General features: G+C 41.4%; 1 protein-coding gene across 1 annotated transcript in view; it reads left to right on the top strand.

Annotated features, from left to right (window-relative positions):
• The window catches only part of nck2a (NCK adaptor protein 2a), a 53,604-nt gene extending 43,785 nt beyond the window's left edge, over positions 1-9,819 (top strand). Inside the window, 3 exon segments of the mRNA XM_034213781.1 lie at positions 5,726-6,129; positions 6,131-6,523; positions 7,536-9,819. Of these exon segments, the coding sequence (XP_034069672.1) occupies positions 5,726-6,129; positions 6,131-6,523; positions 7,536-7,730 (992 nt within the window). The 3' untranslated portion in view covers positions 7,731-9,819.
• Positions 9,820-15,236: the final 5,417 nt, after the last annotated feature.

The following is a 15,236-nucleotide window of genomic DNA, read 5'->3' on the forward strand; positions in this document are numbered from 1 at the left end:
CACAAATCCATATACTGAAAGAGAATACCCTTAGGTATCACTATTAAAACCTAAATAAGATCTTTTGAAAATAACCTCTTTTGCAAAACAAATACTTCTTTAGCAGTTTCACAAAAACTTGAAAAGAAACATCCTGAACGGAAGAGGGGGGTGAGTGGTGTGTGTGTGTGTGTGTGTGTGTGTGTGTGTGTGTGTGTGTGTGTGTCCTCCCCATCGCCCCACCATTTGTCCCGCAGAGGATGTCTGGGGGTTTTATGGTCCCCACACCTGTCTTGACTGTTCACCAAACTTTTCACGGCAGAGAATAGCAGAGAGCGAGAGAGAGTTAGTGAGATTGACAGTACTTTTAAAAATATATGGTTGTATATTTCTTGTTATTTGCAAGTATTTGTAAGTTACAGTCAATACTGCTGTATACAGGGGCACAGGAAGTGGTTAGGTGGCGGGGCCTTGCTCTTTAGAGTTGAGACATTACTTTTAAAATATATGGTTGTATATTTCATGTTATTTGCAAGTATTTGTAAGTTACAGTCAATACTGCTGTATACAGGGGCACAGGAAGTGGTTAGGTGGCGGGACCTTGCTCTTTAGAGCTGAGACATTACTTTTAAAATATATGGTTGTTACATTTCATGTTATTTTATTTTGAAAACCGGAAGCGGGGCGACCGGTAGGGGCAGCATTTTTATTTTTATCATTTTTAAAATATTTTTTAATTTATTTTGAAAAACCGGAAGTGGGGGTGACCGGTAGGGGCAGCATTTTTATTTTTATCATTTTTAAAATATTTTTTAATTTTATTTTGAAAAACCGGAAGTGGGGGCGGGACTTCCGGTGGAAGGGGCGGGGCTTATGGGGGTGGGACTTCCGGTGGAAGTGGGCGGGACTTCCGGTTGAAGTGGGCGGGGCTTAGCCGGAAGTGGGCGGGGTTTAGCCGGAAGTGGGCGGGGCTTAATAAGTAGGGAGAGGTGTGACCTGTCACTTTCTATGCATACTAATGAGACGAAAGTGGTATGTGTATAACTACTCACATTCACCCAGGCAGAATTGAATTGTAAACGGCTCCATGCTGCTTTGTGCCCCAGTTTCCTTGCACAGAAAATAAAGACAGTAATGGCTGAAAGAGAACAGCAAAGGTCTTCCTTATTGCTGAAAGTGGGCCTGTGCTCTACAGTATGACGAACTAGTTGCATTTCTGTCCACCTGAGTTTGTACATGGCAGCGATGTGTGAGGGTGCGTGGGCGAATGTGAGGTATTTTAAAAATCCTGTCCGTGGGTCAAAAGGCATTATATCTCTGGCTGCAGCCCTTTTGACTCTCTAATGAACAGTTATTTTAAGTGTCGAGCAAAAATAGACCCATTTCCTGTTCAAAGGAGGCAACAAAATGTGCTGCTTTGTAGAAGTACAATATGTGGTCGACAGTAGTTCAGTCAGTAAGCTCCTAATATGACCACAAATCCTTTCAGTACATGGTCTACAGAGAGCATGGCTGGTATCAAGGGTCATGTGAGTTGATTATGATAAGAATGACAAATTATTGAGATTGTCTAGTTGTGACTTAGTGGTCGAAGAGAAATACATTCGTTGAATATCCCCAGTGTGATTCCACTGACCCTTTTCAATGTTTTCAGCCACGCTATCAACATACATTTAAGATGGCAAAAGCTGTTTATAGATAGAAATATCGGTGTGTCAGTCGCTCCACTCGTTAGTTAGTTAGAGACATTCATTGTTACCTGCCATTGGTTTGAAGTGAAATGTGTCCAAATAGTTAGAAATCTCAACAACTATCGGATTGCCAGATTCTTGTTCTCTTCAGGAATGAATTTTAAAGGTCCCCTATCATACTGTTTATCATCAATATATTATAGGTCTCAGATACAAAACATGTCTCTGAAGTGTTTGGCACCAAACAGATCATTGCAGCATTACCCATAATCCCCTCTGTTTCAGCCCTGTTTCCAAAGTGCTGATTCTCTGTCTGTTACTTTAGATGAAAATAAGGAGCCCCTCCCCACGCCCCTCTGAGAGAGATTTGGTTAAAAAGAACACAATGGTGCTCTAGGAGGAGATTCAGGTGATAAGGAGGGGGGGGTTACCTTGGTTGGTGATTGGCTAATGGTTACACAAGCCAAAACATCGTTATGACATCACAAAGTGGCCAAAATCTGATCAGCTCATTTTCAGACAGGTTTTTATATAAATGCAGGACAAAAAGTGAGAGAATCTTTTTTCCTGATACTTTCAGAATCTCTTTCCACAGAGACGTGTTGACATGAAAACGTGGATTTTGCATAATAGGTGACCTTTAATATATTTTTGGTACATTACATTTTCATCTAGCTCGACCATCAGGTCAACATTTTGTTTAGAACAACTTCCCATTCACCTCTGCTGCCTAGTGCTAATAAGCAACTATTAAAATCAACACGTGGGCATTTTCATTGTGATCGTGTTGGCATGCTAAAGTTACCATCCGCTAATAGCCATGCCAAATTGCAGCCTAAAAAAAACTGCTAGTATTTGCCGTAGCCTCTTAACGTTTCAGCGCGGTCAGCAAGTTTCACCCTTGTCCACTTGGGACTTGTAATTCTCTCTTACCAGGTTGTTGCCAAATCTACTGCAACACATTGAAAGACTTCTGTAAAACAAAATAAAGCAGGGAAAGTTGAAATATTTACTTTAAACCTTTAACAGTAGCTGTATGTCATGTTTTTGTAATCTCAAGTGTTTTGAAGGAAGCGTTAGGGGAGGGTTCATCATCATCCTCATCAGGGAGGTGTGCACAGTCAGCATTCCCGCCATCTAGTCTTCTTCATCTGCAGCTCCAGTAAAGCAAAACATGTTCCTTTTTAAAATAGGAAATGTGAACCTTTAAATCTGAACCCTTGTGCATAGTTTGTACCCTCAAATGCTGAATGTGCATGCCATGTGGGCTGCTTGCTTTTAACGTTTCCAATTCATTTTCATTTGTCTGCCCCGGGGCTTTTGGCAGGTTTAATTGGTTTTACACACAGTAATGCATTAAGTCTGGTCCCAGTGACACTTGAGGAATGTAGAGAAGAGAGCAACTTGGCTAGGGCTATTTAAAAGGCCACATAGCTCATCTGTGATTCACTCAAAGTGCTCCTTTAAATCACAGCGCAGTGCTAATTCTCTGCCTTTTCATCGCTTCACGCTTAATATGTCTGCGGTACAGTGTTGACGCATGTATTAAAGCAATTTCCACGACAACTGCCCTCCAATGTGAGCTTTACAGTGAAGCAATGTGCTGCAACATGCTTTCATCAACGCTCCCCCCTCTGAGTGGACGTCTTCTGGGTTTGACAATCTAGTCTCCTTTCAAGGTTGCGAGTGAGTGTGTGGGCGGCGGGATGATATCCTGCTGCTGCGCCAACCTGTGTGTGTGTGTGTGTGTGTGTGTGTGTGTGTGTGTGTGTGTGTTTGTGTGTGTGTGTGTGTGTGTGGTGTGTGTGTGTGTGTGTGATGTGGTGTGGTGTGTGTGTGTGTGTGTGTGTGTGTGTGTGTGTGTGTGTGTGTGTTGTGTGTGTGTGGTGTGTGTGTGTGTGTGTGTGTGTGTGTGTGTGTGTGTGTGTGTGTGTGTGTGTGTGTGTGTGTGTGTGTGTGTGTGTGTGTGTGTGTGTGTGTGTGTGTGTGTGTGTGTGTGTGTGTGTGTGTGTGTGTGTGTCCTGCCGTTATGTGTCACTCTTTGTTACCCCGCAGCGAAAGTCAATTTAATATTACAAAGAAAACCCTCTGAAGTAGGCCCAAGAGTCTTTGTCTCACAGTCAAGAGATATGGAACACACACACACACACACACATCCATAAACATGATCTGCTTGTTATTCCCGCCTCATCCTCCATCTTCTTCTTCTTTGCGTTTTTGTGTCAGCTGTGGCCTCTGATGTGCTTGGTCTACTGTTTGTGTGAGAAACAGCTGCCAAGGGACCCCTCGTCTCTCTTCACACAACTCGTCTCCTCTTCCTCTTCCTCTTCCCTCCGCCAACAAGTTTCATGCTACTCTGAGTGAACCCGGCAGTTTTCCAACAATGTAAATGTTGTATTCGGCAGTGACATTTCCGTGGCATTTCAGCGCAGCTCTGCGAGGGGAAAAGTGGGATAGCTGTCAGGAAACTCACTTCAGCTATTAGAAGCTCAACCGTCAAGTGAACGCTTTAAATGTTGTCAGCCACATGGTGTATCATTATTATTTTAAGGGGGGACCTCCTTGGGTGTGTTCTGCTGAGAGACTTTAGACACTTAAAGCCTAATTGAAGTTTGCAAACACATAAAGACGTCTTTGAAAGTACACGGATGGAGGAGTCAGATTCGGGTTAGGCAGCCGCAGACTTTGATCCTGGATATCTTGTCATGATCAAGCCCAGGGTGCCTGCTCCACTTCTCATTCCCTGTCTATCTATTTTCAGCTTTTTGATTAGTATAGATGTACATGGTGTAGACAGGATCCCAACTAGAAAAGGAGCTTTTAAGTCTTGAGTGAAAGGACACGGGGCAGTGCAGGTGGATGTGTGCACCTCTCATTCTATTATCTGGAGTATTGATTGGTCTTTTCACCTCAGAGGTTTCTCGTAGAATATCCTGTGTCCTCCGTTTCTAAAGTAGTCTGTGTGCTTGTGAGGGTCCTTGCAGCCTCAATTAGTTTGCTGCTGACCTAAAGGGCTCAGGCTTTTCTCCGCTCTCAGTCTTTACAGCTCCTTCACCGTCCACCACCCCAATGTTTTACAATTATACATCTCAAACCGCTGCTTCGATCGATGCTTTTATATTAACCATGGATTAAATGACTGCTCGTGAAAGGGGTTGCTTATAGGCGCGACCCACAGAGAATAACCAGCTGACTCAGCAGCTCCCTTTAAGCTCTTTCAGCTTCTTGTTTTGATTTGACACACTGCAAAGTAGGGCTGCTCAATTCATCTTATTTTAATCATAATTGCGATTTTGGCTTGCAACGATTATGAAAACAACATAATCAAAATAAAACGATTTTTTTTTTAAATTATTATTTATTTAAAAAAAAAATTGTTATCAATTTAATCAACTGTTAAAAACTTATTACACATTTTTTTCAATAAATGTATGTTTTCAAAGTAAATGGATAATCGTTTTTTAATAATCGTGATATCAATTATTGACCCAAATAATCAAGATTATGATTTTTGCCATAATCGAGCAGCCCTACTGCAAAGGGAACTGAAGGGTTTACCGTTATTCAGCTATGTGGAGCATTTAGGAGGACAAACAAACACATTATTACACTAACATCATTATAATAAGGTGCATGATGTCTGCAGGATATACAGATAAACACAAATAGTTGCATAAAATCTATGAGGTGATAATATGTCGTTTTTCTAGTCGTGGTCAGAAAGACTATTACTTCATGTTTCGGATTAATTAAAAACAAATGAGAAGAAAGACAAATAAAAGATCTACTGGTGTACATTTGTTGAAATGAGAAGGGAACACCTGACTAATAAAGACTATGAAAAACAATTATTGAATTAATGCAGGTACCATTTTTTTATTTAAAACAAATGAGAAGGAAAAACCTGATTAAAAATGAACGTATTGAGAAAAACCTGAACCATTGAATATTCGCTGATTAATTCAATCAATAACTGAGGTTTAAATCTCAGAATCAGAATAAAACAAATCTAGTTATCAATCGGTTTGACCTTTATCCTTCTGTTCATGCTGCAGGTTTGGGAAAAACGAAGAGGAAGACGAGCGCCCGCGATGCTTCCCCGACGCCGAGCTCCGACACAGAGTCCCCCTCTAATGGCAGCGGGGGGGGCGGAGGAGGAGGAGGAGGAAGAAGGGGAAGAGGAGGAGCGGCTGAACGCATCTACGACCTCAACGTCCCCGCCGTGGTGAAGTTCGCCTACACAGCGGAGCGAGAAGACGAGCTGACCCTGACGAAGGGCTCCATGGTGGTGGTGATGGAGAAGTGTAGTGACGGCTGGTGGAGGGGCGGCCAGGGGGGGCGCGTGGGCTGGTTCCCCTCCAACTACGTCCTGGAGGAGCTGGGGGGGCCGGACGACCGGGAGGAGGGAGACTTCTCAGAGGGGTACCAGGGGCGCGGGACTTTGTTGGCCAATGGGCAAGCTGGAGGAGGGGGGGGGGGCCGCGGTTCTCCACCTGGTGCAAACTCTCTACCCCTTCAGCTCTGTGACAGAGGAGGAGCTGAACTTTGAGAAGGGCGAGGTGATGGAGGTGGTGGAGAAGCCTGAGAACGACCCCGAGTGGTGGAGGTGTCAGAACTCGCACGGCGTGGTGGGTTTGGTGCCTAAGAACTATGTGGTGGTGCTGGACGAGCGGCCCGAGCTCCCCCCCCCCCTCTCCGGCTCCCCCATGAAGCGCTCCGTGGCCCCGGCCCGCTCGGGGAGGTTCGCCGGCCGGGACTGGTACTACGGAGACATCACCCGGCACCAGGCGGAGAGCATCCTCAACGAGAGGGGGGAGGAGGGGGACTTCCTGGTACGAGACAGCGAGTCATCGGTGAGTCTGGGGGTGACGTCATGGTGGAGTGGTATCATGGAGGCAGAACCAAAAGGCCTTTTTATACATTTAAGTGGAAGAGGAAGTTCAGTCAAAAATATTTCCGCATCACCGTCTCTAAGAGCCAACTTAGAGTAAAATGGTTATTTATAAAAGAAGGGGAGACTATGACACATTTATCGAGAAACTCACACTTACACGGAATAGTCTGAGTAGCTTTTATGAGAAGCTTTTGAGTGATACAATTATTACTAGCATGTTATTTTAGAGCATTAGGAATCAGTCACCAAAATGACCGTTACATGTAGTTGATATCATTTGGTTAAAACCTTAAAACGACCATAAGCACTTAACATGTAAAATATACATTCATATGTTTATTTTTTTAAATATACATGTTGGACAGATATCATCATGACCAGTGTTGAATTGTTGAGTCATTAAAGACATTCCCCCAAAATCCACTATTTAATTAGACTTTTCCTCTGAAGGCAGCTGCAGTCTCTCAATCCTCAAGAGCCTACTGTCTTGTTTTTCTGCCAATGAAGCATTTATTGTTTACATAACTCAAGAGGAAAATAACATAATGCGGGTGATGTGAGGGCAGCAGGAGGATTTTCCAGTTCTGTTTTTATGTTGCCTAAACGGGAGGTTTATAACTCAACAGGAAACCTTTAAACGACTGCTGGAGCTCGTAATCTATATTGTTTTGTAATAAAAGTGTCCTTCAGAAGCTGTTATTTTAAGTTTTAGAGTAGGAGTAGTGTTTTAGAATGTTACAGTTTGATAAATGTGGTCTCACAGTTTTCAGATGTGATAACACACTGCCCCCTGCTGGATAAAAGCAGTCGGTGTTCATTTTTCATTTCATTTAGTCTTCTTTCTCACACACGTCCGTTTCTTTTTTAACATCTGTGTATTAGCTTTAGCATTTTTTTCAACATAACACAATGTATCCTCTCTCATATTTCTAATCACATCAACAACTGTCTCCCTCTTTTATTTATTTCAGCCCAACGACTTCTCCGTGTCTCTGAAGGCATCCAGTAAGAATAAGCACTTTAAGGTGCAGCAGACGGAGGGCGTGTTCTGTATCGGCCAGCGTAAGTTCGGCTCCATCGACGAGCTGGTGGAGCACTACAAGAAGGCCCCCATCTTCACCAGCGAGCACGGAGACAAGCTGTACCTGGTCAAAGCGCTGCTGTGATTCACACACCCTCACACCTACACTGGATCTCACACACACACATGATACTAATGCCACCCCCTAACTGTCTTAACTCAAGCCTTAGCTCTGGTCCCTGTTCCCTGTTCCAGTTTCATCTGTCGCCCCCTACTGGTGACCTTTATAGCTCTACAACGGAGCCTTTAACCTCACATCTGTCGGCAAAACACACTCTGATACATCGTCTAATTACGGCACAGTGCTTAATGAGCCTCTGTCCCCGGGATGTGAACATGTGCAGCGACCACATCTGCTGCTAACCGAACGCCTGAGGCCTTGTTGGGGTCGAGCTCTCCAGCTGATGTCATACATAACGTCCATTTACTACCACGCACATCGTAGGTTACACCATTGCTCTTAATCCACACAGGAAGTCGAAACAGTTCACAGAGGAGTCTGACGGACCTTATTGCTGGCCATTGTTTTATTTTCTTGCTTTATTTTAAACCTCGTTTTTCTTTGAAAGGTCATTGAAACTCCTCTGCAGAGGTTTGAACCACACAATGACTTCACAAAGTGACCAGAATCACTCTCTTGCCTTTTTCCTCCTAATTTTCACCTTTCCTCTACATGATTTCTTTCCCCATTTGTGACTTTTTTTCAACTTCTGTCTCCACAAACCAAGTCATTATTAGTGATGTTGTTGAAAATCTGGATACAACACTTCCTGTAATATTTGTAATGGCAGCGAGTGGTGCGTTAATGCAATAGGAGACCTCTGATTTCCTGTAGAGTTTGAATGTTTATCAATGTAACCAAATGTGCCACCCTGTACCCATAGAACTGGCTCCAGGTCTGCACTGCACTCACCGTTCATCCATAGCTCTGTGCTCATGCTTTATATCGTGTCACGGTGAACAAGGTCCTCCAGTATGCGTCTGTAGATACAGTAGGATACTGACTGAAGAATAATTAAGAAATAATAATCATTTTTAGGTAACACTTTTGAGTAACTACACTTGATCTGCTCCTGCAAACAGTTATAAAATAATATCTCTCTTTTTGTCAAAGGTAGGTACATGTTTGGGAATCTTGTGAATACAGAGAATTGTGAGAAAAATTGTCATTTACAAAAAAAACACTGATTGAAAGTGGTGATTGACCTTTATAATTAACAGATAAAGAAGGGATGGCCCTGAAATCTACTGTATACACACGTACTCCAACAAAGGTCAGAAAAGTATTTGGAAATGATTACTTATTCATGTGAACGGTCCAACACCAAACTTGTAAGGCACAGCTCTTGACTGTATGTTAAGCCCCTCCCCCAAGCAGCGGTTGTCCAATAACAGCTTAGCAGCCGTAACTCATTCTACGAGACACAGTTTGGAGGGAAACTATGTCTCAAAGTCAAACTAAATAAACAATCTAAAATGATGAGAAAATGTCTTAAAATAATACCGTAAGATCTCAGAATAATTACAAATTATTTATACTTCAGTTACTTAGTCAATCTTTTGAGAAATCTTGTAATTATAAAGAGTTGTTGAATCTTGTTTTTTTCTTACTGCTGGAAATGTTTTCTATACGAAATAAACCGTTACTAGCTAAAAAAAGAAGACTGCTGCTTTTGTCTCCCTCTGGCTGAAATTAAGGGACCTGGTATTTCAAAAACACTATATATTTTGAGCGCTAAAATAAGTATTTATTTCATGTGCTGCTCAGTGTTGGAACTTTGGCATAGAAACAGGAACTAAGGGGGCGGGGCTTAACCCGCAGTCAGTTTATGATGAGTTATTTTACCGTCAAGAAACCAAAAATACCGTCATCTGGTTTGTAAAGAAAATATATTCTAGTCCTACCAAACATTTTCCTCGTCGATCTTCTTTCTCTTTGTGCATTTGTTTACCAATGGAAGTGTTGTTGACCACGGGGTCCTCAGCTTTTATAAGATATATCTGAATGTTATTGAGCATTGTTATTTAATTCTTGTCTCCACTGTATGTATATATTCAAAAATAAGATGAGGTGATGAATCGCTCAAGATCAAACTATGGTACTGTATCACCGACAACGTGATGAGAATTGAAATACTTTTGTTCAATAAATGTTTTGAAGAATACTAAAATGACAAGTGTTGAAATGTGTGATTGGTTTTCCTCTTTTCTTTCCTGCTGGTTGTTGGTGTGTAGTTTGGTGAAAATATCATGTAAAAAGTCGTAGTATAGCAAGTCAGAAATGTTTTTTAAAGTGATAGGCCTATACTTCATTTCAAGAAAAAGTGTCATATATTAGTATTTTGAATAAAACTCACAGTATGTCAAAGAAAAAAGAAAGAAAATGATATAGTAGTTATAGTATAGTATCTCAAATAAGTTATAGTTTACTATCTCAAAGAAGTCATATAGTATGAAAAAGTTATTGGTAAAAATATGGAAAAAAGTCGTAGTACAAGTATGTTGAAAATGTGAAAAAGCTATTTTTTATTATCGTGAAAATAGTATGTTGTCATAGTAAGTAAAGTATGTTTGTAAATATTAATAAAATCGCAGTATAAGTTTAAAAAACGATAATAACTCAGAAAAATATGAAAGTCTTCGGAGTCCCTAAAGAGTCATGAAAAAAACAAGAGAAACTTACCCGTTATCCGGACCTTTTTTTCAATTGTATTTGAACATTAAGGGTAAGTAATAAAAATGCCATAGTATAGTTTTTGGAAAATATTACAAGATCGTTGTATAGTAGGCCTATATTAAATAAAATGAAAAAGTCATAGGCTATAATATGTCAAAGAATATGAAAAAAGATCATGGTGGCATAGCATCATGTCGTATAGCTTTTGATTCAAATGTTCAGCTTTTCCTGTATAATAACTACCTTATATTGTAGTTGTGGCCTAAACAAGATTTCAAATGAAAATGCTATTTATTCACACAATGCAATACACACTTAAAAGACGTCATTCTTAGAAATGAGTCATTTGACTTTTCAGTGACCTGAGACTCGCTGTGAGACCATCAGGGCTTTGCTGTGTTTTATATTGTAGTTCTTTAGTTAAAGTGATGATCTGAGACTAGTTTGTTAAACTGCTCTCCATCAGATATTTAACGCAGTTACCCCTCACACTGTCAGTCTGTGATGTTTGAGATCGATGGAGAGGAACGTCCATTAAAGCTCCATCTGCTCCTCTGAGCTGCCAACACAGAGAGTGTGCTTAATGTGGGAAATTACTGTATTTCCTTTTTAATGAATAGGTTATAATGGGTGTATGGACCAAATTGCATTTAAGGAAGGCCACCTGTCACAGGACGATTAACCCAGGAAAGCATGTTATTTTATTATCATATCTCAGGTGCAGGGCATATTTCCCAGGGCAGCCAATAGGTCAGGGCCCTGCTTAGGAGATATGATAAACATCAGAGGAGGTAATATACATCCTGAAAGGTGGGTATCTTTTAATGTCCACACAGTGGCAGCATTGTGCTTCCTGCTGTGCTTCCTTCTTTGCTTCCTGGCAGCTGCTCACATTAATCCACATTAAAAGCAAACAGGAGATATTTACTAAAAAGAGGCACAGCTTTAATTTATTTGGTTATCAGATCATTCCATTTCCTAAAGGGACAGTGGGTTTATGTGCTTCATTTGTTTTACTTAAATGTTTAGTTTGCCTCTATCTCTTCCAGACAGGACTGTATACAATCAGATAAGTAAACAATCAAACAACAAACGTCATTATGTGATAAGTCAGTGGTGCCTCCATGCATATTTAATGAAATGAAATTGGCTAGTTAAAACATGTAAAAAAGGTTAGATTTTGAGCTGAATTGTGTGTCACATTCAGAGTTATACATTACATTACATTCCAACGTTTCTATGAAAACCACACAGAAGTCATTACTTGTGTTGCCTCATTTGATTAGAAAATGCACACAAAAAACTAAAAGGAAATGAAGGCAGGGAGGAGAGAGACGTAGAGTCACTTCTGGTTCAGTACAGAATATTTCCATATCTTCTATTATGCTATACATCTGTTGCCAGTTTAGTGTTTACCGCAATCACAGTTGCAAAATTGAATAGTGCTGCTATAGTATAGAGCAGACCCCTAAATGAATAAATAACAGAAAGCCAAGGGGAATAAATGAGGTTGTACTATTTGGTTCTGCTATAAAAGGCAACATCACACTCCTGTGAGATCAGATTAGAAATCACTGTGATGAAGCCAAACTCCACAACACTGGCAACAAAACAACCTTTAGAACAAAAGGGCATCTGTCATTTCACAAAACTAATTCAACAAAACAAAAAAATACTTCAGGGCCATCTGTCACACAAACTGAAGTCTCTCCCAAAACTCAGCTCTATTCAGACCAGGGGCGGACTGACCATTGGGATTTAATGGTTAAGCTGCTTTGTGCTCCCGAGGTGTCCTTGAGCATGGCACCGGACACCAAACTGCTCCATGGCGCCAGAAAACTTGGCAACATCTTCATTTTGGTATATCTGTACAGACCCAGTGTGTGTATACTGTAGCTCCTATGTGTGTGTCATCTGGACAGGGTTATTGATCGTATACCTATGGGTTTTAGGCGGAAGTGACGTAATCTGCCACCCAGGACAAGAGACGAGCATGAAGACATAATTTTCCCACAAAAATATCATTAATATAATATTTTGAGAATTCAAAACTTTGGAGGACAGCAGGGTATTACCAATATTACAAAAATGATATCTCACAAGAAGAAAAGCACAGATGGGATTTAACACTCAGAAAGCCACTGAGTGCGTTTGATTTTGGATTACAGTGACACACACAGTACCAGGTTTATTGGAGAAAAAAAAGGGGGAGATTTTTTAGGAGTGTGCTCCCTCTCACTCTTGTTCGCTGTCCTCCGGATTCCTGCAGGACTCCAGAGTCACGAAGAGCCCATGCAAAATTAAATGAATCATGTCTACTTTTACTACCAGATGTGCAGTCAGTTGCTGCAAAAGTTGACGACTTCTCATCCACGATAACGTCACTTCCGCCGCCTAAAACCCAGGAGGTATACGATCTAGCACTAACCCCTGGACAGTGGCGGTTCTAGACCAATTTGACTGGGGGGGCCAGGCTGGGGCCAGTTATTTCATGAGAGGGGCCCAATAAAAGCGTGTTAAAAAGTCAAAGACAGTAGCCTATAAAGTAATTGTGTAAAATAAACATAAAATACAGTAATTGGTATTTGTTTTAGTACATTTAAGATACAGTCCTTTGTTTCAGTCGTTTTTTTCATTTAGAGTATTGTTTTAGTAACTTTAAGTGACAATTTAATAAGAAAACCCGGCGCCAGAACAAATCTAAAGGGAGGGCATATGATTTTCATGGGAGGGCACACAAAACCGTCATGTGCTGCGGGCCTGCGGCACAATATATATCAAACAGCAAGGTCAACGGCATTGTCAAGAATTCTACATGTTGTACATCCAGAAATATCGAAATATCGTTTCTCGAGGTCCTACAGTGTGACATATATACATCAAACAACAAAAAAACTAACATAAAGGGCCTAGATAACCGGGGTATACAGTTTAAAATGTTAAAGACGCACACTTATCGCAAATACATACACAAATAAAGGGCAACATAAACACTGGTAAATCACGAGCAAGGCACACTGGTTAAGGATGGCAGCTTCCTCATCTTTGCACTCGGAGAGAAATAGTAGAGACGGAGACGATTAACTGCTGTTAGTTCTATTATGGCATGTTGCATGTCGTGAGAGGTGTGTGTTGCTGTGTGGGGAATGCTTTCCATTATTTTGGCCAACTCTGCATCTTTGTGCAGCGTATACTCAAACAGCGATAGGAAGAGCCCACTGCCTGACTCGGACATGCTGAGGAGGAGGAGGAGGAGGAGGAGGAGGAGGAGGAGGAGGAGGAGGAGGAGGAGGAGGAGGAGGAGGAGGAGGAGGAGGAGGAGGAGGAGGAGGAGGAGGATGCTGGCGGGTGTGGTACAGGGTGTGGCAACGCAGGTGGTGATGGTAGGGGCACAAGGAGCTGTGCCTCGGAGGACAGCCTTGGTGGCGGCCGCCTTGATGAGTCAAGGCTTGGGCTCGCTAACTCAGCCCCGGGGTTTGCCGAGGTCAAGCTTGTGACATTAAGGCGCGCTGCTGCAACGGCAGGTGCAGGGTCGCCAGCATCACCATCGGCTGCAGTTCTTTCATCGCTATTTCGTTTTAATAAATCCTTAGACCTTTTAAGCCAATTTCTGATGTCCATTTTGTAATTCAAACAGAAATGGGAGTCTACAGAATGCACAATAAACAATAAACAAATCCAGAATAGGCGGCAGAGTGTGACGCTGTGATTGGTCTAAATGTGGACGAATCACAAATCACAACAGACACATGAATTTATTTGACGTAGCCTGCGATTTATTTATTTTTTGCTATCTGACATCACATACATCGTAGCATAAAAGTTCACAGTTTATTTATAATTAAAAAAAAATATATATTTTTATTTTTTATTTTTATAAATAATAAAAATCGTGTTTATTGGGGGAGGGCAGGAACGTCAAATAGGAGGGCCTTCCCTGTCCCTCCAACGGCGCTGGGCATAGGGGGTCCCTGGTCAGTGCTACGGGGGCACTGGCCCCTGTTGCCCCCCTAGAACCGCCCCTGCACCTGGGCTGTGTGTGAATACAATAACAGAGAGAAAAAATGAATTTCCCATAGGTGATTAAAAAAGGTTCTTCCTCTCCTTCTGAACTGTTGTTTTTAGATTGTACCTACAATAAGCTCACTGCCTTCTAACAAACTCCAGCAGCCAAACAGACACGTTTGACAAGAAAATTGATCAAAATCACATCAAATCAAACTTTATTCCTGTAGCCCTCTTCATGCACAAAAGGTAACAGTGCTGCACAAAACAAAAACATAACAACCGCTCTCTGCCGCCCGCAGATCTTCTGGGAGGCTGTTTTAAAATGTAAAAAACGGCTCACCGTGGGTCTTTGTTTTCACTTTAGGTCAAATTAAAATAATAATATAAAACTAAATTATAAATAGAAGGCCAGTAATAGACGACCTGGGTGTCTAGAGGGTTTGTAGTTTAAAAGCAAATCTAATAAACATCACAAATTATTGATTTTGAAACACATATGCTCACAGGCAGGGCAGAGACGTGCGTGCTCTCTTTCTGCTCCTATAAAATGTATTTCTCTATAAAAAGAAAAATCGAAAACAATTATTAATATGACAAATAACAAATGTAAAGGCCTTCATTGTGCAGATACTACATGACAATTCCCCCTGTCCTGTTGGTCTCCCCTTCCTGAAGAGATGACAGACAGATTACACTAAATGGACGTAGGTTGTGATGGCAGAGCATATAGGGCCTCATAAATACAGCCAATTAAGTTGTTACCAAGAAGTGATGCATTGACAGGTAATGGCTCCTATTACAGTTTTTCTCGATTGCTAACACACGTTTTTTTAACAGACAATTGCTCAGTTTCTCAGAACACTAAACACAATTCACAAAACCACACACCCAAAGTGCAAAACACCT

The sequence above is a fragment of the Gymnodraco acuticeps genome, unplaced genomic scaffold, assembly GCF_902827175.1.
Source record: "Gymnodraco acuticeps unplaced genomic scaffold, fGymAcu1.1, whole genome shotgun sequence".
Classification (NCBI taxonomy): domain Eukaryota; kingdom Metazoa; phylum Chordata; class Actinopteri; order Perciformes; family Bathydraconidae; genus Gymnodraco; species Gymnodraco acuticeps.